Source organism: Peromyscus maniculatus, chromosome 21 (genome assembly GCF_049852395.1).
Source record: "Peromyscus maniculatus bairdii isolate BWxNUB_F1_BW_parent chromosome 21, HU_Pman_BW_mat_3.1, whole genome shotgun sequence".
Taxonomy (NCBI): Eukaryota; Metazoa; Chordata; class Mammalia; order Rodentia; family Cricetidae; genus Peromyscus; species Peromyscus maniculatus.
This window is the reverse complement of record NC_134872.1, coordinates 24,514,009-24,540,171: the sequence shown is the minus strand read 5'-3', so window position 1 is coordinate 24,540,171 and position 26,163 is coordinate 24,514,009. Positions and strand designations below refer to the sequence as shown.

At 39.8% G+C, this 26,163-nt stretch overlaps 2 protein-coding genes across 11 annotated transcripts in view; one reads left to right on the top strand and one right to left on the bottom strand.

Moving 5' to 3' along the window:
- The window catches only part of Ctnna3 (catenin alpha 3), a 1,515,753-nt gene that overhangs the window by 459,597 nt on the left and 1,029,993 nt on the right, over window positions 1-26,163 (top strand). Inside the window, exon 8 of one of the 10 annotated variants that reach the window (XM_042266697.2) lies at window positions 20,654-26,007. The exons of the other annotated variants lie outside the window; for them this stretch is intronic. Within the exon in view, the coding sequence (XP_042122631.1) occupies window positions 20,654-20,779 (126 nt within the window). The 3' untranslated portion in view covers window positions 20,780-26,007. Of the gene's footprint in view, window positions 1-20,653; window positions 26,008-26,163 lie in introns of those variants that run through there. 10 annotated transcript variants of the gene reach the window in all.
- The window catches only part of Lrrtm3 (leucine rich repeat transmembrane neuronal 3), a 192,181-nt gene that overhangs the window by 26,368 nt on the left and 139,650 nt on the right, over window positions 1-26,163 (bottom strand). The gene's annotated exons all lie outside the window — the stretch shown is intronic.

Below are 26,163 nucleotides of genomic sequence, written 5' to 3'. Positions count from 1 at the left end.
TCTCCTTTCCTTTCTCCCCTTTCTCTCTCCTTTAGCCCTTGTTTTCTGTCCCTCATTCCTTCTCCTTTTTCTTCTGGTTCTTCTAATATGCTCTCCCCTGTGCTTAAGGTATTCAATAGTGAAGTGCTGGTAAGTAAGAAAATAAACAGAATTGCAGAAAGGGTTCTAGGAAGGGCAATAGGTTATTTAACTTGAATAAGGCTGCCATTTCCCCAGAACTGCAGCTAGTTTCCACAGTACCTTCTCTAAAGCATTGAGATTCTTCCTCCTCTGTCTTTGAGAGAACAGTTTCCTTCAATACATTTCTACCTGATAAAAGTCTTACCTATAATTACTTCAAGTTTCCTTTAGCCCCTTAGGTCACTGTTTTCTTTTTTCTTTCTTTCTTTTTTTTTAAAGACAGGTTTTCTCTGTTTAGCTCTGGCTGTCCTGGAACTCTCTTTGTAGACCAGGCTGGCCTCAAACTCATAGAAGTCTGCTTGCCTCTGCCTCTTGAGGGCTGGGATTAAAGGCATGCGCCACTACCACCTGGCCAGGTTACTGTTTTCTAAGTGAGGTAATTATTATTAAGATGTATTTTATGGAGTTTTAGGTATATGAAAACCTACTCTGATAAAGAATCATCAAATGCTATTCTAACAAAGAATTCTGTCTAGTTACTTAGGCAATTTCCCTTAGGAAAATATTCAATTCCAATCAGCTACTATTATTTTTACATCAGTGCTATTTGCCTTAGAAGTGGTTTCCCCAATAACTGTATCAACATCAATAATATATGCTGTTTATATAAAAGATTTATAGTTAAAGCTACCAGTTATTATGGTCTTCCCCCATGCACATATAATATCTAATCCTATATTTATAAAGGAAAAGCACAACTTTTAAAGTTTCTGAATTGTGATTAGGAACTCATTGTGACCTTACATTCTCTGGGTGAGATCTGTTTATAAAAATATGCTTATGTAAATATGCATATGTATTTCTCAAGTTCTAATTAAAAGGCATTCCTGTACATCCTATGTGATAATAAGTATTGTGCCAGTTCATCATGCAAGAAAAGAATCAAAAGTCTCTTTTTCTCTATGCAGAATGAACAATGAGAACAGCTTTCCTGTTAAGGGTTATTTCTAAATTGTAGTCCTTAGTAAATATAAATATTCTCCTCTAATTATGTTGGAGCAGAATTCCCACACTGTGAGCATAGTTCACGGGGGAAACTCTTCGAGATTGACAAAGTCGCACACTCTCTGCCAGGGACTCTTCCCTTCCAGGTCGTTGAAGCGATGGCACTTAAGGGCTTTGGCCACTTTTGTTTGTGTGTCTGTGTATGGTGTATGGTGGGAGAGGCAACAGAGACATTTCACGAAGGGATCCTTTGAAATACAGCCTTTCTCACACTCTAGTCCCCTTCATTCTGTGTCGGAATTCAGAGGCCTATAATCTTACCTTTGTTTGTTCATCTACAAAACTAAACTTCATCAATTTTTTAAATTGATTTTATCTCTTACTATTTTATGAAATAAGAGACAGGTATTGTGACTCCCTCCCTCCCTCCCTCCCTCCTCCTCTTTCTCCCCACTTTCCTCCTCTTTTCCCTATCACCTCCATTGTTCCTCCCTCCCTCAGTACCTTCTTTATTCCAGGCTGGTCTTGATCTCTTGATCCTCTCACCTTTACCTCCCAAGTGCTGTGGGTTCCAGGCATGCAACTACTGCATCTGACTGATACATTGTCTCCAGATTTGTCTCCTCCAATGAAACTTAGATCTTTGATGCAGAGACCTCTTCCCTCCAGCCGCCCTGTTTTCTACCAGGAGTGTTAAATTAACACACTCTTGCCCTACTATCTCAACCCCCGCTTCTAGTTCCACACTTTTTAGACACAATGGCATGCACCCACTTCTCTATCCTTGCTGTCCCAGTCTTCGCTCAGACGACCATAATCTTGCTCACTTTCAGTGATCACATGCCCAGTCTCTACAGAAATGCAAATAAATTTAGGCATTCAAAAACCATTTCTACAGGTAACTAAATATAAGCACCATATAAATAGCAAATGTTTTCTTTTTCAGCTTTTTATCTTGAGGGAATTCTATCTGAAGCAGTTCTCTTTATTTTGGGACAGATGTGGAACTTGACATATATATTATCCTGGGAAATTAACTTGCTTAAGTATATTATTTTATATAGAGAGAGCAACACATACATGTGTATCATGATATTGCCTGTAAAGTTCTTAAGGAGGACTTGTGACTTAACATGTACACATGTCGATGATGTCACTGTCCACCTGACACCCAGGCTTTCATTACATAACCTGATTTTCTTCACTATAATCTGGGTTTTGCTATGGTATGTGCAACTTTGTGTTTAGGAATTGGTCAACAATGATTGCTTCACTCCATGAAGTCTGATCTTTGTGGACAAGCTGGTAGTTTTGTTTATAGTTAAAATAGATGAATCCCTCTGTGGCATTATTTGAATGATATTAAAACTTGATTCCCCACCAATTCACTTCTCAGCTTGAAAAATTGTATCACTAATCATTATTTTGGTTTCTAAATGTTGAGGCAGCGGATAAAATCTTGGTGCTGTGGGAGGAAAATTTTGTGAACCAGTATCACACTGTAGCTTGGGTTTCCAGCTGTGTGTCAATGTCTGCTGGATATTTCCTTATTTAATTTCTTCTGGCGCACTGCAGTGGTTTGTCTGCATAGCTCCTTAGATCACAGCCATGGGCATTTGTTCCAGTTCTTGACTGATACTTGCCAGAGCACTGCACATAATCTTCACCATGATTCATTGAACGTTCATTATGTGTCAAATATGTTTTGTGCTGGTCTGTGTTACCTATTTTAAGTCCTGCAAAGCTGTTCGCATTTCACAGTAAATATAATTATCCCCATTTTACAGTTGAGAAAACTAAGACTTAGTTTAAATAATTAGTCTGAAATTAATCTCGTGATTCCCTGACTGCTTAACTGCTACATTTCACTGCCTGCTTATTGTAATCTATCTTACTCAGCTCTATAGGTTAGAAAGCTGAACATAATGTGTCTAATATTATTTCAGCACCGTTCCCAAATGGTGTAGTGGTGTGAGCAATAGGGCTTCTTATGTATTATTGTTTTGTACTCAGGGTCCTCAAGAGAAAACATAATTTATAATGGGTTCATGTGGGTAGGCAGAGATGGCTTCAACAAAACTGTTTGGTGCTTCTTGTGAAATTAGTGTGTGTTCCTTCAGACTATAAGGAACAATATTCACATTGGAGAAGCTTTAGGACTGGGATTGAAGTCTCCAAAATACTCCTGTGTTCATGTGTGTTAAGATTGCTCAGCAGGACTGGAGAGGACTTAAAGCTAAAATTGTCTACAAACCATGTATTTTTAGTCACTCCAGATTTCTGCTCCTAATCATGTTTGAGCAGAACACTGGTACTGTTTGTGTTTGCCCTTGTGTGTATGCACACAACTGCTTGTATAAATAAAGGCCAGAGGTCAACTATATGTTTTAATTTTTAGGTGCCATACACCTCATTTTTGAGCATCTCTCATTGGCCTAGGAGTCACCAAATAGGCTAGGCTGGTTAGCTAGAGAACCCCAGGACTCTGCCATCTCTACATCCCTAGCTCTGGGATTTCAAGAGTTCCCCTATGCCTGGCTTTGAAAATGTGCCTTAGATAGGTTTATCTTGAGTCTTTGTGCTCACAGGACAAGGACTTTACCAACTGAGCTATCTCCCTGGCCCTGACGGTTTGCTTTTCTCTTAACAAGATGTATACGTATACATACAGACTTCAATCAAAATGTGGTTTGTGTTGTTTCATATTGAACAGTACCATTTTGATTGTTTTCCACAAGTAAAACCTTTCTAGGGAGGTGTTAGGGGAAATCAGGACAAAAAATGAAGAACAAACATGAATAAGGTAGTTTCCATTTTCTGGTGAAAGTATAGGCCAGGGGCAACACAGAGGCCAAAGAATAAAGAAAAGCAATGGCTGGGATGGGGTAGACAATTATGATACATGTGTGTTTAAGGATGTACAATATATACATTGTTCTCTGATTGGCTGATTCTACTAACAGCATCATTCATCCTTTAATGGTGGGAAATGCAACGGCCACTTTTTTTTGTTTGAGACTAATGTTATTTTCCAGATTTATTGGTGAATCAATATTGCTGAGAAGTGATTGGATATTTACTTTTATAGACTCTTCAATAGAGATCATGTTTTACTTTGAAAGTGATTTATTTGAAGAGACATCTTCCTTCTGGAATACTTAGGCATTCTAATAGTTAATTGGTATGCATGGAACAGAATGTTGAATCATTAATTTTAATTATCTTGATTCTACCAGTAAATTATTTTAAAAACATTTTCAAGGGGTTCTTAATTAGGAATCTGAATTATGTTATCTATCTTTATGCCTTAAGTAGGCCTAACTTTAAAAACTTTGAATGTGTTTTACAATTCCAAGTTATAATCTGACTCTTAGTACTCAATTTTGGTATTTTTTTTAACTGCTGCATTATCATCTAAAGTGTCAGTTGCTATTCTGAGGTTACAAGGAGAGTGGAATCAAGTTTTTCCAGTGTCTGGAATTTGAGAATAGTGTGAAGAGAAAACACTGTTTGGAGGAGCATAATGATTCAAATGGTTTTATGTGTGAAAAGCTGCGTTGTGGTGAATTAAATCATGAGCTGAAAAAAAAAAAAGATTTCTATTCGAAAGGCCATAGTTCGCTTTGAAGCAAAATATATTTAGAGCACACGCACAAAAAATTCCCAGATTTAGCACCTTCATGAGAATCTAAAAATTTGTACCTCAATTATGCTCTTATTGCGTCTAAGTAATGGGGGAAGGCCTGTGAACTGAGGGGCCCTTTATCTTTGAAATAAAAGAAATACTAACTGAAATATCTAAGTGCTGTGGCCATTGTAAAAATGCGTTGTATCTTAAAAAGATTATTTCGTTTCAGTTTTGCAGCAGGGGATGAAGAGGAATTAGCTGTATGTGCTGTTTTCATCAATCATGCTAACATCTACAAAACAAAAGAGCAATATTCATTCATTTATTCACTTCAAGGAAGATTTGCTTAATGTCTTCTTGGGGTTGTGGTTGTGGCTGTTGTAAACATGGAAATTTACCAAGGTTTTGTCCTCACGGGTTCTGCATAGACCTGTGCCATCTTGACACATGACTAGTCAAAGAGAAGAGACAGGGGTCCGCTTAAGAAGCATATTCCTTCCCCTCCATTCGTCCGTCTTACACTGTTGTTCCCGGTAACCCCCCTCTGAATTATTAAGGCATGTTTTTTTTTTTTCAGTTCTACTTCATGGTAGGCATTTCTATTTTTTTTTTTATCAGTTGTTTTGAACATGTTTATATGCAGCCTGGGCTGACCTCAAAATCACAATATAACCAAGAATGCCCCTGAACTCCTAATTCTCTTGATCCAGTTTCTGGCTGGTGCTAGAATCACATATGTCTGCCACCATGCCTAGTTGTATGTGGTGCTGAGGATTAAAAACCAGGGCTTCCTGCATGTTAGGTAAGTACTTTCACCAAATGAGCTACATACCCTATCCAGTAGATAGAATTCTATATTTCTGTCATCTTCCATTTTTATTTGTACACGCTCTATTTCATGTTAGACCATAACCTCCTTGAGTTTGTGTTTTATCTGTTGTTTCCGGACTTCTGGTAGTTGGTTTTATTTTGCTAAGAATTATCGTACACCACAGTGGTAACTGGAGTTGCTAGGTTACCACAGTATGGACCAGCGGGGCTAAGGAAAAGATAGTTGTGAGGATTGCCCAGAATCATATGGAAAGCCCACACAGGTTCCCGTGTGGCACTCTCTTGGTGTGGGAATGTCCCCTTTGCTATCTTGTGCCTTCTTCTCCCTCTCAGGCTTGTTTCCATCACTCTGGGGGATGCGCCTGTCACATCTGTCTGCATTTAACACGGCGGCCTCTTTCTTCCTTTTGCCTCTGTTCTGCAGCAGTTATGATTCCCACAGCATCAAATGTCTGTGCGGAGGCAGCCACACAGACAGCCCAGCTCCACCGTTACTGGCACCAAGGCAGCCAGCCAAAGGGTAAAATGAGGGGAGGTATGCCAGCCACTACAAAATTCCGAGTTTTTCTTCCTTTTTCTCTTTTTCTTTTTAAACACACAAGAGCATGCCATGAAGAGAATTGTATTTCTACTTCATTTTTGATTTCTTAAGATGTCTGTAATTTACATTAGTATTGCGCATACTATGCAGAAGCAGAACCCCATGATTCTTAAGGGTTTTTTCCCCTCTATGTTTTATGTTGTTCTGCATTGTCCTGTAAGCTTAGTGAAAAAAATAACTGAATGAAAGAAGTAGGAGAATAAAAAGGTATTTAGTACAGACTGGGAAGAAATGAACAAATTCTAGCATAACTGGGCTTTATGGGAGCTGTAGGAGTGAGGTAATATATGAAAACCTAATTATGAAAATATCCAAGATAGTATAATCTCAGGTTAGAGACAGTGATTGAAAATGAATTATCAGAAAGCCACACTATTGTTGGGGCACATTTGCTGCCTTATAATGCTTGGATCCCTCTTTAAAATTTTAATTATCTTTAAAACTTTTTATTTGTACCTTTTATTGTAAAATTGGCTTTATCTTAGACATACTTTGATATTTATTTAATTATGAAAATTACAAATTAAATATTTGAAGTATGGCATCTTAAAATGAATATTAAAATGCAATATTCATTCTTCAGTGATTTTTCCTCTTATAAATCTCAGGATGTTATTTCTGTTTCGTCCTCCAAAATTTTCTCCATTTGCATTTTTTTCAAACTCTTTTGTTCTTCCTAGAACTCTTCATAGGATCTCCAGGAGTTTGATACATCAGGCAAATTAACCCTCCCGGTAATGGGCCTTAGCCTGGACCTTTCTGCATTAACCTCTGTTTTATTTTCGTAATGCCAGTGAATAGTGATGTTTCTCTGTGACTGAAGCTGAGCGAAATGCCCCAAACAGTGTTCATTTACATGCAAATCTTCTTGCACAGTCCGATGCCTACTAAATTGGCACCATTGCCAGGTGAAGTGATGAGACCCGAATTGAGACTGCGGCTCAAGGGCCCTGCTAATCTTGGAGCCGCGTTTCCAAATCTGTCCCTTCACACCACTGTGCAATGAGGGGCAGTGGCTAAATGGTTTGAAAACATTGTTCTTTGAATTTTTTCCCTGCCTCCCGGGGCGGGGTGGGGGGAGTTATAATAGTGTACTCATGATACAGCAGTTGTCGTTTTGAGTCAAATTTCTGTATGCCTGAAAGACTAGAAATCACCAATTATTTTAGAAACTACAAAACAAGCTTCAGACAAGTGTGGTATTGATCCAGAAGAGACTGAAACAGATTTCTCTATGTAAGATTTCTCTATGTATATGACTGACAGGACAGTGTAGTCTCCGGGAAAGGCTCTGTATGAGATTTTCTGGTTGGTGGCATTTGTGTTTGGTAATCTGTGGTAATATTAAATATTCCAGTAGCTTTCCTCCTCGGTCTTAGCTCATCAACAGATTCTGTCATTCTTTAAAATGTTTATGTATTATTATTGTGTGTGTTTTATATATGATGTGGGTAGAATAAAGGTTGGTCCAAGGACAATTTTCTGAAGTCAGTTCTTATTCCACCATTACGTAGGTTCTGGGTATTGAACTTGGCTCATTTAATGTCCACGGTAGGCACTTTGCCTGCCTAGCCATCTTCCCAGCTCTGACTCTGCATTTCTGTATGCCCACGTAAAACACTTGTCCTGTTTGGTAGGACTTTGGCCTCCCAGACTCCACAGGGACTCTCATTTTCTGGACCACAGTAGCTATCTGTTTTCCAGTCAAACACTCTGGGTTGATAATCCTTCATTATAATGTGAGATCCTGCAAACATAATGATAGAGTACCTGTAGTCTCAGGTACTCAGGAAGCAGTGTGATTGGGCAGCAGGATTGCTTGAGCCCCAGAGACTGCTCTGGAGCCAGCTGGGAAAAAAAAAAAAAACAAACCAAACCAAACAAACCAAACCAACAAAACAAAACAAAGCAAAACAAAACAAAACAAAAACAACAGCAATATCCCAATTCTTAAAAAGTTACTATCCTCCACAACACAAAATTAAAGCATGTCCTAAACCTTGTATGGGTATTCCAGTCATGTGATTATGTGCTGATTAGTGCTGAGTTTCTTATTAAACTTATTATGAAATTAATCCAGAGTTTAAATGAAGCTATCTGCAGCTAATTGGGGTGATATTATAGACATGCACCAATCCTCATGACAATACTGAACTTGAGGTCAATGAACATGTCCAACCAAAGTCTATTAGGAAAAATCACTCAGAAAAATGACTCTTCTATACATTCTTATGGATTTTTTTTATGTTTATATACACATTGGTATGAAATAATACTCTATGCATTCATCCACTCATCCATTCACACACACACACACACACACACACACACACACACACACACACACACACACACACACCACCTGTTATTGGCTGCTCTAGGGATCTTAAATGAAGAAAACCAATTCACTGATCTCACGTTCAAGAAAAATGTTTTTTTGGGAGGGTGGCAGGGTGTGATAGCAACGGAGGGTGAAACCTGCCATTGTTCTGAGGTATCACACCTATGCACCTTGTGTGAACTGGCCATTTTGGTATCATTTATACCTTGCTGTCATTTTGTTTGTATTAATCTTATCTGTCTTTCTAGATTGTGAATGTAAACTCACAGGGAATAAAGACTCCCCAGGGCTTGTGCAGGCTTGTGTGCTGATAAAATTTTGGAAATTCTTAGTAGAATGGTTGGAGGGGAATAAAATGTCTGTAACATATGGTGTGAAAGGTAAACTGATATGTAGTTAATCTATTACATTTTTTGGGTCACAAATATAAGCTTTTTTGAAAAGCAAGTCCTAACAAAATAACTGTTACTATTATGCAGTTGTTGACATTTGAACGGAATTCAATGTTCAGATTTCATTAGTGGGTTTCTTTTCTCCTCCATTTGAGGGTGACCATTACTGGGCAGAAGGGGGTGCCTCACAGTCACTGGTGTTATACCGAAGCTGCCTCACCTAATTTCAGTCTCCTTTTTCACATTCAACCTGGTAATCACAGGCTGTCTCATTCTAGAGGGCCTTTCCTTTTGCCCAACTTCATAGCATATAGTATGCCTTTCATTTCTTAGAGATAATGAACAACGAGCTAAATGATTGCTTTTTTTCCCCACAGTGTTGCTTGATCAGCACATATGTAAGCAGATAATTCCCTTCCAACTCCACTTTGATAAAAGCTAATTTAAAATTAGCTGCATGATTAAAAAAGTGAGGTGTTATTTAATGGTCTATCTTGTTTCATTAAACAGTGTAATTATTTGGTTTCAATTTGAGGTTCAATGTAGGCATCAAATACAAATTTACAAATAAAAATGGCTGTTGTAGAGGTAACTCAGTGGTCACAAGCTCTTGTTGCTCTTCTAGAGGACTGGAGTCTAATTCCCAGTCCCTACATCAGCTGGCTCACAGCCAATACACTCATACTTCAGGGGATTTGAGATCCTCTTCTGGGTTCTTTAGGTGTGTGTGTGTGTGTGTGTGTGTGTGTGTGTGTGTGTGTGTGTGTGTATACCTTTGTGTATATATACATACTAATAAAAAATGAGAAAATAAAAATTTTGGCTACATTTGGGTTTGGAAGACTGAGGCTGTGTGTGATTTTTTTTTACAACAACACCAGGGTGCCCTGTGTAGGGAAGGTCTTCACACTGTAGAACATGGCTTGGCATTCAGTGATTTACATGTACAGCATGAAATAATTGGAATAATGAAAGAATTGTGGCTGTAAAGATCTTTAATTGGCTCATTTATTGTGAGATTCTTCCAATTTCTCTTTAATTGATAACCCGAATGATACAAGATCACCAATGAAGGAAATCCTGAACTTCAGTTTATAAAACAAGCTTTAGTTAGATTATATATGGGATGCATACTTCTCCCTGAAGAAAGCTCCATTTATTATGGACATTGACAATGTATCTTGTTGTGTCCTACTGAGCCTGTTATTTACATATCTATGAAAATCTTAAGATGTCTGTTATCAGAGTATCAAGATTAGACTAAGGGGTCACAATGATTCTTTAGTTTCTTCTGGTTGACGATGTTTCACATGAAGGAATAGAATTATAAACAGTCTTCAAACTGATTTTCAATATCTGAGTCTCTACCCAGGTTTCAGTTTTAAGAGATATTAAAGGTGTTCTGATAATACTATGAGATACAGACTGAAGTACGCTGATAATGGTTAGGGACTTTTCTAGGGACATCTTTGGCATTTCTTCCATTACTCATCTTTATCCATCAATGTTTGTGGATTTCCATTCCAGACACAAAATGTGCAAAGCATTTGACCACAATGTCCAGAGCATAGGTGTGAAGACCTATGAGGGGACATTGCCTACTGTGTTTGAGATTCTATCACCATTCAAAACATGTGAATACAAAATTAAAAATAATAAGTAATTATGATGGTTAGTTCCCATCGTCAGCTTGACACAATCCAGGATCAACTGGGAAGAGAGTCTCAATGAGAGATTGTTTAGGTCAGGTTGTCCTGTGGGACTCTGTGTGTGTGTGTGTGTGTGTGTGTGTGTGTTGAGAAGACACAGCCTGAAAGTGGGCAGTACTATTCCCTGGTTTTGACTTTTGAAGTGTGTAGAGTACAGAAATCTAGCTGAGCACTAAGCATGCATGCTTTTTCTCTTTGTTCTTGAACCTGTCTCTAGTCTCAAGGACTGGGTCCGGAATTGTAAGCCAAATAAATCCCCTTTTTCCTATATTGTCGTTTGTCATGATATTGTATCACAGCAACAGGAATGAAAGTAAGACAGACAGAAGTCTTAGACTAAGTAAGTACAGGAAGAGATTTCTTTTAGTGCTTGCTATTCTGTGATTGTTTCGATGGAGACATTCGAACCCTGACATTATGTTTGCCCTATGAAATGCTACCAGAAAAAGGCAACTCTTTCTTGAACTGGCATTGTTGACCCTGGAAACAGGTCCAGTTCTAAACTAAATTGACCAATGGCCTTCTGTATTTCCAAGAGAGAACTGAATTGATTTCCTTTTTACCTCATTTTAAAAAAAATGCTCCCCTTTTGCTTTCATATTTGGTTTTACTATTTACATTTTAATAAAATATTTATCAATTTTGTAAGGAAATGTGAAACTCCAAAAAGTCTATAATGGGGACCATTTCAAATGCCTTAAAAGCATGACTACCATATTTTAGATGGATCGTTGAACCACTTCTTATTGTTATTGTTTGAGACAAGGCCTTGCCCAAGCTTGTCCAGTGCTTGCTATCTTGGCATCTTCCTTGTTCAGCCTTGTAAGTGCTGGAGTTATAGCTTAAGGATTTCTTCTTATTTTTTTATTATTGAGGGACATAAATTGTGACTATAGTAAGGAGAAATCTTCAGTGACCCGTGATAACTGCCCTAAGTTCTTTTGATTGAGTTGCTGTTGCCATGCGGTAGCTGAACAATTCTTGTCTCCTTCTGGAGGGCAATTTGAAGATCTAAATTAATGGCTGGAAATATTGCTTAGTGGTAGAGCACTTGCCTAGCATGTATAGGTCCATGAATTCAATTCCCAGCATACATATATGCATATGTATATGAAAAAATAACATATAAACCACATGTTAAAATTCCAAGGACGCTGTTAAAATGTCTTGAGTAGATAAGAAAAAGGGACACAGTGGCATAGCAACTTCCCATTCCAGGAAAGAGGCATGGTGAGTAAGAGCATACTCTGAATGGCCCTGAGATTACATATCTTAGGCGGTAGCCCCATGAAGAACAGGAAAAGTTGCTGTCCCTGTTGCCTAACTGTACTGATTGCTCCATCCTCACATGTGTTCAATGAAAAGGCAGCTCCAAGCATTTTGTTTACTCTATGGTGCTGAAGCTGCATCTTAGATCCATCCTTTTACTTTAGGATATAAACCACATGGCTTTGAAGAAAGACTCCCTCTATGGTAAATTAGACCCATGGTGTTTAGAAGGACTCAGCGTTCATGAAGTTTAATAATGCAGAAGTCTTTAAGTACAACACAGGACTTTCCATAGTCCCTTGATCATGCTTGCCCTTCCTAACCCTTAGGCAAACATCTGCTTTATTGTCAGGGCACACAGGTGGCTTATGATGGAGCAGACAGTTGCTGTAGAAATGCCTGGCTGGTTCAGCATTGGTTGACATTGTTAATTGTTGCTGTTGACCAAAATCTTCTCAGTCTCTCGGCTCATAGTTTTATGGCCTATCCTCTGGACCTGTCTAGCTGTAAGCATATCCCACCAGTCCCAGGACTGATATCTAACCTTTAGATACCTTTGGACACTGACATTCTAGAATTGTCTGCCCTGTGCTGATTTGGAGCAGACACTATCTTTTGCTTTCACTCCCTATCTTCAGGAGGGAGGGATCTTCCTGGAAATCACACATTCCCTGTCTCATTCTTGCAGGGGCCTCTCCTGTGGGCCATGGGAGTTATCTGTAGGACTAACATCACTTTGAGAAGCCTGTGGAGTACTTGGTAATTTGGTAGGCAAGGAAGTTGTTCTCAACCTCATAGTACAGTGAATGCATTCCTAAAGACTGGGGCCTCGGTGGCGGCCTTCGTGCAATCTGCTTGGGGGCTTAGGGTTTTAAACTTATGCCATGAGTGATATTGATGAAGTGTTTTTTGCCTCGCCCATTAGCTTCCCTTCTGCTCAGCGCTGCAGCAGAATCATGGTTTGTGCCGTGGGAATCACTGAGGCAATGAATCTAGCACTCATGACTTCAATACATAATTGAGAAGGAAACACAGATGGGCTGCCAGGGAGCAAGCAGTTGTTCAAGCTAGCTCTTGTATTTGATAATTAATAAATATAACAGGCAATGGGAACAACCAATGCTGGAGCAGCCAGTCTAATTTTTAACTAAAATGCAGTGTGAAAATTATCTCGTTTTTAGTGTTTAATACTCCCATGCACAACATTAAAAGAAAATACATGTATTTGAGAGAGTTGTTGATGATCCAGTGGCAACGTTCTGGTGAATGGGTTTACATACCCCACTTTGGATCCAGTTTAAATTGCTAGTCAAGGACACACAGGTATTTCTATTGCTTGAATGTGAACTAAGGTTCAGCAGCTGGGCTCTGTCTTAGAAACCCTAAGATAACTAAGCATGGTTCTTGTTTGGGAGGAGCACCCAGGCTTCAAGAGGGATTCATGCCTTTGAGTAGAAGCAGAGGGGAAGCTCAGCTTTTCAACATGGTCCAGAAGAAGACATGATCAATTCTCCTAGGCTGGGGTCAAGAAGGGCTTAGAAGAGGTGATGTCTAAGTTGAGCACCGGAAAATTGCAGGAGAAAAGTAGCAAGACCATTCAGGCAGGGCACAGAAGTATAGGACAGCACGGCTGGTCTCAGGACAAGATTCTTGCAGATAGGAGCAAAGGATGCATCCAGAGGAGACATGAGAGGCATGCATATAGGCTGTGAGAACAGACAAAAATGGCAGAAGGGGAAGGATGAGGTTAAGAGTTAGCAATGGGCTTCAACACACAGCATGAGTCTTCATTTCTTACAGAGTGAGCTTAGCCATGTTAACCTCTGAGAGTCACAGCGTTGGTGTTTACCAAATGGATGCAACAATGCCCCCCCCCGCCCCCCCCCCCGCCACTTTATAGCTTGGTTGTTAGTTCAGGGTTGATAAATGTGTTCTTCCTAGGATAATAAATTGTCAGTAAGTGAAAGAGATGATTGTAATATCACTACTGATCGAAATACCCCCACACACCCTCTGTGTTTTCTCTGCCTGCCTGTCCTGTATTGCTGTTTGAGTACATAGCCAAAGCAAGCTCAGAGAATTAAGCAGTTTTTAAAGACCCTGCCAACAGTCATTTCTCCGATAATTACTGCCATTACCACATTAATGTATATTTGAGATGCCATCAAACCGAAGTGCTCAAAAATGCATAACTTTTGTCTGTCAGGCTGGAGGAAGGAAAGAGAAACATTTGGACATCGTTGGAATCGTTGGCTTATTAGTGGAAAGAATAGTAGTTCTAGTTCAAACACTCAAGTAAATATAAAAGCCCAGAGAATTTCAACTCTAGGATAAGGTACTAAGATACTGACTTCCCGTTTGGCTTTAGACAAGTTACTTTACCATTCTGTGTTCATCCAAGAGATGAGAAGGATGATGTCTACTGAATAAAGACCTATAAGCAGGCTTATACATAAGAGCACTAAGTAATAAAGTAACAATTTTCCTCTCCAAGAGAAGAACAACCCCTGTGTTCCAGCAGGTTTGTTTTGATGTCAAGACTCAATAAAACAGTCCAAGTGGGAATTATTTACATAGTTCAGATTTGGGTTAACATCGATTTTAGTTTCTTCAAATGTCTCCCTGACTTCCATAGTTTTGTTCCATACTTCGGTAGCTTTGTTTTTAAATTATGAACAGTCAAATCACTAAAGAAGGTGGGGATGAACCCACAGAGGCTTCTTTTTCCACCCCCAGAGAGATACTGTAAGATTAAAAAAAATACAATTTCAAGTCCAAACCAAGAAGAAATTGTCTGTAACCTGAACATAACCCGCTGCTTTATGTAAAAATGTATCATTTTCTTTCTTGAGAGAAAGGGGCATTCTAAAAGAAATGCTGGGATTGAGGTTGGCCGTCATCCAGGTCACCTCTTGTTCCTTCTGCTATAGCTCCCTGTTTCTCATCAGGAGGCACATTTAATTCTATCTGCTGCTGAAATCTTTAGAAAAAAAATCCCACAACATTGAACAGTTATGCAACCATTCTTGCCTGAGCTGGGGGTAGTTTTGTGTTTGTACTCTCTCTGACATGTCTTAAACATTACTGTATGTTAGTGACTGTCTTAGAATGGGTCAAGCCTGTCTTTCCAATTATATCATAGGGTCCTGAGAGCAACTACCTATTTTTTCTGTGTCTTTCCTGGTCCTTTGAAGATACTTGTGGGTTTTATTCTTCCCTAGGGCTTTCTAAACCTAGACATACAGTTTAACCTAGACTTGATGTCTCCCAGATTGCAGATCTTGGGCTTGTCTTCTTTTCTCTGTTCCTTCAATACCCATAGCAACATGTTGGCAGCAAGCTGAGCCATAGCCACTGATATGTGTGTTTATGATGCCTCTGAATATCTTTCTTCTGAAAAGTAGAGTTTCTTATGCATAACCTGTGCCCATAAATCACCCTTATAGCTCCCTCCCCCAATATAGTTAGAAGAACATCCGGGAGCTAAAATAGGAAATAGACATCTTGCCTCTAAAACTTACAAATACAGATTATGCTCTGTCCTCCTAAATATTATGAGTTATTGGTGCCTTAAGTTCATGGTGCAGGTTCTAGGGGAAGTACATTAAGAGTATCTTGGAAATTGTTTCTAGCTTTGAGAAAACTCATAATGGAAGCAGATGATGTGATGGTTGTATAGCTGTCCTATGATTAAGAGTCACAGGTGCATGGCACTGGCTCTCACTCTTGCTGAAACTTATATGTGACTGGCTTCCATCACCTTGAATTTTAAGGATTGCATTGATAACACATCGGGGAAAAATATAAACAGTGATTGTCTGGACTCTACTTGTCTGTGTAACTGAGAAGAAGTAGCATCCTCTTGGCCATTTTCCTCGGTCACTTCTTTTGCTGGCCTTTTCCTTCCCTTATCTTAAATAGCAAATGTTCACAGTCCTGTTTCAGAGCCATGGATACTACACCCTGGTCATTTAGGGACACCATGGTCATACAGTCCTGCAAATATACAAGAGACTTCCCAGGCCCCTGGTTTGATGTCTAGAGGAGGTATTCTTCATGACAACTTTGTTTCCTTAGTTCAAGCAAAAGTCTTTGAGCCATGCTCGTATTTGTGGAAAGTTCAGGATACTCTCATCAATGGTTTTGAGAGGTAAAGATAGCAAACTGACTAAAGTTTAGACAATTGGTATTGACTTGCCCCAAGTGGGATTCTTGTCTGTGACCTCATACTTATCTGGGCCACTAGTTCCTCCTAGGCTATTATATATATATATATTCTGGATGGTATGAATTTTATTAAAGCAATCAGAAGCCAATGGAGGATTTTAAGCAGGAGAGTGACATGAACTTGAGTTTACAAAACAGCAATCTAGAGAAAAGAGGAAGCTAAGAATGTGCAATGGTGTAAGGCTGCTAATGTAGGCTCCATGAGAGAAACAAGATGTAATGTCAGTGGAGTAGTGACCCTGGAGGTAAGAAGGGATTGGGCGGGTTTCAGAAGCCTTTGAGGTAGAGGGATAAGAGGGGTAGAAGCAAAAGGATTAAAATGGAGGTGAGTAAGCAGAGGGTCTCAAGAATAATGTTTAAGATTCAGAATGCAGAATTCCCTAGTGTTTGGGCATTCTCTGAAACAGGATGCATTTCAAGGCCGACAGGCTTGAATTTGCTTTCACTATGAGTTTGTTATCAGACAAAATAAAGGTAAAGAGATTTTGATACAGTCAATTGAGATATTTGGCAGGCAGATTGTTTGGCTCTGGAAGTCAGAAGAAAGGTCTGTGTCAAAGCAATCAGCGGACAGTGAGACGGTGTGACAACAGACTCCCTTCATTTCCATAGAGTGCTTTTCCACAGGCAAGCCAACTATTCCTTTAGAAACATTTTCCTAGTTTATGTTGTAATTTTGTTTCTTTTCTCTCTCAATCAAAATTTACCAACCCTATTCCCGCTGCTGTATTTGGTTTCTCAGAATTTCATTCTAATATTATTTTAATGCACTATTTATCTTTCATTGGAATGAAACATGATTATGAAGCATGGTATCTGTACTCAGATTTTTGCAGCACCCTTATAGTTTTTAATGTAAGACAATGCTGTGCTCTCAAATGAATCTGACTTATTTTACATTTCCTGGTGGATCTCTGGAAATCATTCCTGCAGATACAGTTATGTATTTGTATTCCTACTGATACCGTTGTAAGTGTGGTTTGTGATGCTGGTAGACTTTCCCACCTCCCCTGCTATAATCAGCTAAGTGACCTTGAGCAAGCCACTGCCCTTATTGTCCCCTCATTACTAATAATACATCTTCTAAATGCATTTCTGCCTTAAGATCTAGGAAGAGTAAGCTTGAACAAACTTGGGGTTGAGCACGAGAGAGGGCTGTTAAAAAGTTTTAGCTCTTAGGAGGGACTAGACCTTCTGAAATTATTCAGGATGTAATAAAGGGGACTTCATAAGATCTCTCTCTCTCTCTCTCTCTCTCTCTCTCTCTCTCTCTCTCTCTCTCTCTCTCTCTCTCTCTCATCTTTCTGCATATGCCCAAAGACCTAAATTACAGCTAAAATGAAGAGATGGAGCTTAGTAACATTCCCAGAAGCAATAACCAGTGCTGTGTTCCCCTGGAAAATTCTATCATTCCTTTTTAGAAAAGAGAGAGGTTTATATAAAAATGGAGAAAAAAGGAAATTGCATGTGCAGATGTGAAATACCATCTGTGCTTCTGGATCTTCTCCACGCTCCTCACCTTCAGTGAAAGAAATTGTTAATTGAAAGCTCAGATTTTGCTGGCTAGTGTGGTAAAGCTTCCTGTGTTGCTTATCAGGGATTTTAAAAATAGACGGCTCTGAATGTGTGAGTTAATTTTTAGCCCCATTGTTCTGGCCTCCTAACTCAGGAAGCATGTCATTCGTTAGTGACCCTACACTTCCATTCCTACCCAAAGTGATTAATAATACTGAGAACTTACAAGGCACCCGAAACAGACTGGGCCTTCTGTCTTAACACAGGCTGCAGACTGTGAATAGCATTCTTTGCCTCCTAGTGCACCTTGTGCTTATTTAATTTCTTAGACTGGAGCACAGCTCTGTATGCTACTTTGAGGACCTCAACCATTGGCAGAACCACAAATATGCAGCACCATGAAGTTTGAGACACGTGGGTCCACGTTGTTTTTCCTTTTTGATCTTACTGGTGCCAGTGCCAGATCTGGGCCCAGGCCCAGGCCCAGGTCACCTCTGTTCTCTCTTGCCCCTTACCATGACAGCACAACTACCTCCTGTCTCAACATAACTCTTTATTTGGGTCTTATCTCTAGTGATGGAATAAAATATTTATTTTAAGTTTGTATCTGCTTTCTCTATTTTGATGTAGAATGGGCTTTGATGTGTTGTCTAACCCTAAATGTACTGAACATTATATTTTTTACATGCATCCCATGAGCGCTTTGAAATGGTATTCATTTATAGAGAAATTCCGGGAAGAAATAACTGTGGGCCCTGCTCTAACCGTGGTAACTGTGGATAGATCTGAATCTCTAGACACCAGTAGCTCAGGGAAACACCCCCTCCCCCCCAACTTCCTTCCTCCCTCTTTCTGCGACTTCAAGTAGCCACTTCAGGTTGCTGAATGTATTCCTAAGCACCTAATGAAAGAGGTTGAGAGCAGCATATCCTTAGAATTAATGTGTCCAATACTGACAGTGTTCGTAAGTAGCTTGATTCTTAAATGTGTGGCTTAAATCGATTCTTAAATGTATTTCTTGGGGCTGGAGAGATGGCTCAGCACTTGAGTATGTACTGCTCTTGCAGAGGACTCCTTTGATTTCTAGTAATCATGCTGGGCAGGCAGCACACAACGGCTTGTAATTCCACTTTCAGGGAATCTGATGCCCTCTTCTGGTGTCTGCTGGCAAATACACTCACATACATACACTCCACCCAGACAAACACATCGGCACATATTTTTTTTTTGAAGCTATCTTAAAATTTATAATAAACCCAATAAAATAAAGTCTAGCTGAAGAGCTACTGGCAACTGATAGCTGGTAGGAGAGGGAAGGCCAGTTTTCTTTAAGGACATGTCCTTGATAAGTATGCTATACCCCCATGGAGGGCCGTACATATGAGCATATATATGGGCACCACAAATTGAACTTGACATGCTTATAAAACAAACAAAATGAAAAGGTAAAGTTGTGTGGGTAGGAAAAGGGAGTGGTTCTGGGGAGAGTTGGGGGAGAGGGATGAACATGCCCAATATATATTGCAGGAAATTCTTTTTGGTTTTTTCAAGACAGGGTTTCTCTGTGAAGCTTTGCGCCTTTCCTGGAACTCACTCTGTAGAGCAGGCTGGCCTCAAACTCACAAAGATCCTCCTGCCTCTGCCTCCAGAGTGCTGGGATTAAATGCATGTGCCACTACCACATTCTTAAAGAACTAAAAATGAGGAAGAGGAAGGGGGAGGATAAGTTAGAGATAAGAGATTAAGTCCAGAAGCAAAAAAGTTTCACTGCATGAAGATACAGGAGATGATGGCAATCTATTATCTGTGAGTGGTCTCAGAAGAAACCAACTCTATTCCTCACTCAATTTGGAATCTATAATTTGATCTAGCATCTGCAGCCCCCGGAATTGAAAGTTTGAAAGGAAGTACATTTCTGTTGTCTGAGTCATGCAAGGTATGGTGCTTCTCGATGGCATCCCTAGCAGTCTAATACAGCTGAGTTTAGGAAAAGAGGGGAATCCCTTAACACAGTTAAAAAGAGAGATATAACCTTTCTCTTGCTCTCTCCAAAACAGTGGTTCTCAACCTGTGGGTTGCCACCCCTTTGGGGTCGAACAACCCTTTCACGGGTGTGTGTGTGTGTGTGTGTGTGTGTGTGTGTGTGTGTGTGTGTCACATTTCAGATATACTGCATATAAGATATTTAAATCATGATTCATAACAGCAACAAAATTATAGTTATGAAGTATCAAGGAAATAAGTTTATGACTGGAGGTCACCACAACACAAGGAACTGTATTAACGGGGTTGAAGCAACAGGAAGAGTGAGAACCCCTGCTCTAAAAGCCTCAGTAAGAACGTATTTGGCACTTGTGGTACACTCTTTGTACACCCCTCGTGGGTACAGGGAAACCCATGAGCATTTTTTTTCTGAGTACATCCCGGGCAGCACAGTTTTATTCTAGGGTATGCCCTCAACCTCTGGGATGAGCCTGCTTACCTCTTCACTGCTCTTCTCAGCTGCCCTGACTAAGCCCATCTGTAGGTGCTCCTTGGAATTCTTACATTGTTCACCAAAAAGAACTTGAGGTATTGGTGTCGTGGGTAGACTGATGGACTCTACTACTATGTCTCTCTCTTCCTCTCTCTCTCTCTCCCTCTCTCTCTCTCTCTCTCTTTCTCTCTCTCTCCCCCCTCTCTCTCCCTCTCTCTCACAAAAATAAATAATGAATAAATAAATAAGTAAGTAAGTAAATAAATAAATGACTTCTTTGCTGAAGTGGCAAACCCTGTTGTTCATCTACAGTCCTTTTTTTCGGTGTGTGTGTGTGTCTATTTCAAGTTTGACCAAATGGTGATATGGGTTGCATATGCTGTGCCTACTCTTTCCCTTACCTAAGGATGCTTTAATTCCATCGGCCAGCATCTCAAGAAGGGAAAAGAACTGCCCCTCCACCCCCGCCGCCTCGCAGAACTCTTTCTCTGTTGTCTCTTCCCTGGGTGACAATTCTGTTTCCTCTGTCTGCATTGCAGAGCTCAGAACTATGGAGAAACATGAGCAGAAGAAGGGAAAATGTTGCCACAGACAGCTTAAAGCCTCTCATTCCTCTGTCATCATTGGGAAGAGTGGGAGAGGAGAAGGAATGTTTGTTGGTCTGAACAACCCACCATTTGGGTGCCCCCTCTTTCCCCCAATTCACATAAAATGTGTGTGTGCTGTTAGGATATCCTGTTTACCTTTTGTATGTTAAGAGTTAAGAATTATTACTTGTCACTGTTCTGATAATCTGTTGCATTCAAGGGTAGTTGTGTAAAATGATCATCTGTATTTGAACTAAGAAACGTCCTGTCATCAATTCTACTTTTGACATTGGTCAAAAGTTCCTTGAATGACGCAGGTTAACTCATGTAAAGGTGTACTGGAGTCACAAGAATGCACAGACGGCATTTGAGACACAGGTTTTGAACAGACTCAGCTCCCTTCAGTGCATTTAGCATTTTTCATGAGCTTATTTTTCTCTTGGGAACCTCCATTCCACTCCTCTACAAACTCCAGAGAGTTGTTTATTTTCTATTGTATTGTTTCACTCACGTGACTTCTTAACAGATCTCATCAAATAAATCTCCTTTGCATTTTATTAGCATTGATATGATTCTTGTTTTCCCTTCATTGGGCTTAATCACAGCTTCTGGGACATTGGTTCATATTTTCCTAAGAGGGGTGTCAGCAAATGGACATTTTGTGAGGTTGGTAGTGGATTTAACCACGAAAAAGGAAGTTAGGTTGTGTTGCTATTTACACTGGAAGAAAAAAGGCTTAAGGACGATAATTGTTCAAATAGTGAAAGGCACATAATGAAGAAAAGATCTTAGCAATTTCTCCCGATTTCAAAGTTAGAACGCCAAATGGAAAGGACAGGGAAGTTGGTTTTGCTTCAATATAAAGAATTTAAAGACCAATTAGAGCAATTAAGATGTAATAGTCTTTTCATTTTCTGGTAGGTCATGGCAGGTCAGTTTTTCTATTGCAGTACCCAGAACAACAAAGACCAATTAGCTCTAGTTCTGAGAGCTGTGGGTACAGCAAAGACTAAGTGAACTAAACTCTCCCAAGTGGAAACCCTCTGAGGCATGCTGCTGATTCTCCTCTCTTTCCCTGGGGCATTTTCAGGTGTTTTGTGTGGTCTGAGGATTGGACTTGGCCCAAGCTGAATATATCTCCTGGGAGTCAGGAAAGCCAGAGAAATTTCTAGTGATTGCTCAGGGTTAGCATGGCAAACTGGAGATTTGAGGGATCTAACACATAATCAGCTTTTCCCACCAGATGCTGGCTGTGTCCTGAGGCTGCATAGGAAGGCACAGGCCCGGTTGAGTGCCTCAGCAAAGTGGACTTTTGGTAGCAGACAAACTAAAGGACCTGGCAGCAGAGAAAAGAGAAACCCAAAGGCAGGCTGAACTCGCTGAATTCTCTCTAAGATTCTATCCAACTTCTGTAGCTGGGCACAAGGGTAAGGAAATAAGCTAAACGTTTGAGGGAGAGAGAGAATGAGAGAGGGAGAAGGAGAGAGGAGGGGAGGAGGAGAGGGAGAGGAGAGGAGAGGAGAGGAGAGGAGAGGAGAGGAGAGGAGAGGAGAGGAGAGGAGAGGAGAGGAGAGGAGAGAGATTACCTTTCATCTTCCCTCAGAACCCAGGAGATGAAGATGAACCAAGATTTCAATAAAGGCTCAGGGATTGTCACAGATTATAAATAGATGAAAACAAGTACCGGAGGACATGCTAAAAATGCAACCTAGCCGCAGCCGCACAGAGTCCTCGGGCTGAACACAATGATCCCCTCAAGTGCTACACTGACGGGAGAATCCCACTCTGGTGGAAGGTCCTGTGCTACTTCTGTGAAATCTATTGTTAGAAGAGCAGTTAGATAGACAAAGGGAAAAACAAAGAGAATGAAGAGAATGCGGAGAAAAAAGGCAACTGGCAAGGACTGTGAAATATCTGTGATGAATTAACGTGTTTACGGAAACAGAAAACTGGTCAAAGATGATTGTCCCAAATTCAGAATCCATAAAACCCAGTCAATGTGGTAGTTCTTGAACTGAATGAAGCTAAGGGTTTGATGAAGTGCCATGAGGTTGGGCACAGCGGAATGCTGGGCTAGTGAACTCGAAAGTACCAAAACTAAAGCATGGGGGAACAAAAAAAAAATGAGAGATTGTATGAAAGACATTGGGTTATACAAAACATTTAAGAAGACGTAAGAGTAGAACTCCCCAAGAAGAGTCTAGAACCCATAATTTCAAGAGTTAAATCCAGGAAATTTCCAAATATTTAGAAAGACCTATAGATTCCATACACTTAAAACAGAGCGGGATGAACACAACATAAACATTTGAAAATAAGTCCCACTGAAGCTGCTGGAGGTAGAAGAGAAGGCGATCTTCATGGTAATCAGAGAAAAAAGGGCTCATTAACTTTCAAGAGCAGAAATCAGAATGAGAATTGATTTTTCTTGGGATGCAAGATGATGAATCAAATATTGAATGTTCAAAGAAACTAACTGCTAGCTCTGCTATAATGTACCAGGTGAATCTATATTCTCCCAACATATAGAAATAGGGGCTTGGGTGAGGGCTCAGCAGGCAAGTGTTTGTCATGTAAACAGGAAGACCAGAGTTCAAATCCTTAGAACTCATGTTAAAGTTGGGTACGCATCTATGGTTTCAATGCTCCTGTGGCAAGATGGAAGGTGGGGGTAGGAAGATCCCTGTAACCTCATGGGCCAGCTAGCCTTAGCTGCCGTGGCAAATGGCAAAGAAACGGCCCAGTCTCAAGGTGGTGGTATAACATGCACACCTGTGCCCACCCATGTGAATACACACACACACACACACACACACACACACACACACACACACACACACACCACTACCATACACAACACACACACACATACACATGACACACAGCTCACATACATACACACCACACATACACACCACACAGACACTCCCCACCTACCCTGCCCCCACATTTATATCATACACAAACAAAAGTGAAAAAGAATACCCTTTTTAGAAGTGAAAGATTGTTCTTTCACTTTAGAAAACTACCTTAGGTACCATGCTACTGCGGATCTCACAGAGATGAACTTTTCCATCACAGGGTTTTACACAGGGTACAGCTGGTGGCAGAGAAGGTGGGCAGCATGGACAAAGCCCTACTTTCAATTCCCAATGCCACAAAACTATTTTTTCACTTTTATTTTTAGCATTCTGGGTACTGTTTTTTTTTTTTTGTCTCATAGAGTGCTTGTTTCTTCATTTTTTTCACATATTTGTGTGTGTGTGATGTAAATGTGTGTGTGTTTAAATTAAAACTAAGGGTTTCAGTTCATCAGCACACATCATTAAGACAATACAATGATATTCACAGAATGGGAGAAGACATTCTATACACATATATCTGACACATGACTCATGTACAGATAACATAATGAAATCCAACAAGTAAAGGTCCATAAAAACAACCCAGTGGAAAAAGGGGCAAACATTTCTCATAAGAAAATATCCAAATTGTCAGTACCTATTGGAGGCCCCCAATTTCCGTTAGTTGCCATACTAACCAAAACCATAGTGATGTGTGATAATTTAATTATCTAGAATGGCTAAAATGAGGAAAGTAGACTATGATCAAAACATGTACAAAATTATCAAAGAATAACACAGTGTATTTTAAAAAATTATTCATTGGGTAAGATTGTAGAGCACATGTAATTATTGTTATCTGGTGAGTAAGAAGCTGGAAATTTTTCTTTAGAAATATCATGACAGCATCTTTAGTACATCTTCTCCAATAATTGTATCTGTAGGTGTACAGGCAGGATTATATGTTAACCAAGGGACATACCAAAATGTTCACCACAGTCTGATTTTTAGTAGTGCAAGAGCCACATTTCTATCAACAGAAAAACAGATTGATGAGATACAATGTTCCCACAGCAGAATAAAGGATATTTAACTTTTGGAAGTGAATGAATATCAAGTACACATAATCATGGGGGTGACTCTCACAGATGTACTGTTGATTGAAAGAGGCCAGACACAACAGAGCATGTACTGAATGATCATTTATGTGTGCAGTTACAAAGCAGAGCTAATTCGTACATTTAAAATCAGGATCAGGGTTCTTCTTGGAATGGTCAGGGTGAGCTTCTGTACCCATCTGCTCCTTAGTTTACATGTGGCTTACACAGTTTGATTGATGGATCTTCACCATCTTGACATGTGTTGCACTGAATGTATACCATATGAGTATAAAGAGCTAATTTTGAGTCAACAGACTTATTTCTGTAAATATTTGAGCAAAGGAGTTGAACAGTTACCTACCAAGAATGTGTTGGGATTGGGGTAAAAGAAAGTACAGTAGGTGCGTTCAAAGTCTTTAATTTTGAGTTCCTCTGGTTTCTTCTTTAAAGACGGTACCACACAGGTTTGAGATCTTAACCTACTTCCCCAGGTTACTGCCTTCTTATTCTCTTTTCCACTTTCACCTTCTCCTGTGGATAGATAGGCAGATCCACCTGTCAGTTTCTCCAGATTCCCTAACTTAACATATGCCAGGCCAAACTCCTTACCCCAATTCCTCAATCCTTTTGTAGTTTTCCCTTTTCCTGGAAGTAGGGTGAACTATCTACTGCCTGATCTCTCAGTCTACATCTGATTACTAGGGATAACCAATGTTATCACAATATAACACCTCTTCTCTAGCTAATGTACCATGCCTAAGTTGAATCAATTAAAACTTCATTATTTATTCAATGGTTTCCAAAATTATCCATCTTCCAATTTTCTAGTCCGCCAATACATACGGATGCCAGTCCAGATTCCTCTTATTAAGACAGCCTTCCTTTGCCTGTTGTCTTAGCAAACTCCTACTCACGCGAGACTTGGTCAACATGTTTCTCTGCATAGCTAGGAATGACACTTACCTGACCCCCTCAGCAGAGCTGACAGCTCCCCTACACACACACTTTGTGTTCTCACTGAACTATGCACATACTTTCAGCCAAGCATTTCCAATGTTTTATCATATGCATTTGTGAGGTTGGAAGATGCCTGTCTTGTTATGTGCGGTGCACACATATGCCCAGCTTGAATGGATTACATGATGATTGACAGCATGAACAGCAGAGCAGGTCTGAGTCTGAATCCGTTTTCCAATCTCCCATTTTGAATCCCCAGGGTTTAGTTTGCAAGAAATAATCACTTTTGGATCACAATGTTGTGTGTTCACCCGGATATAGGCCAGCAGACTCCTTCTATTAGGGAAGTTTGAGGAACATTAGATTAAGTTATTATCTCTAATTTCATACCTTTCAAGTATAAGATATATATATCAAGTATAAGATATATATATATATATATATATATATATATATATATATATATATATATATCACATTTGTGACTGTGACCTGAGACCTGCTGAAGTTTGTTAACTAGTTGCTGGTCCTAAAGCAATCTACAGAAATGTTGATATGAAAC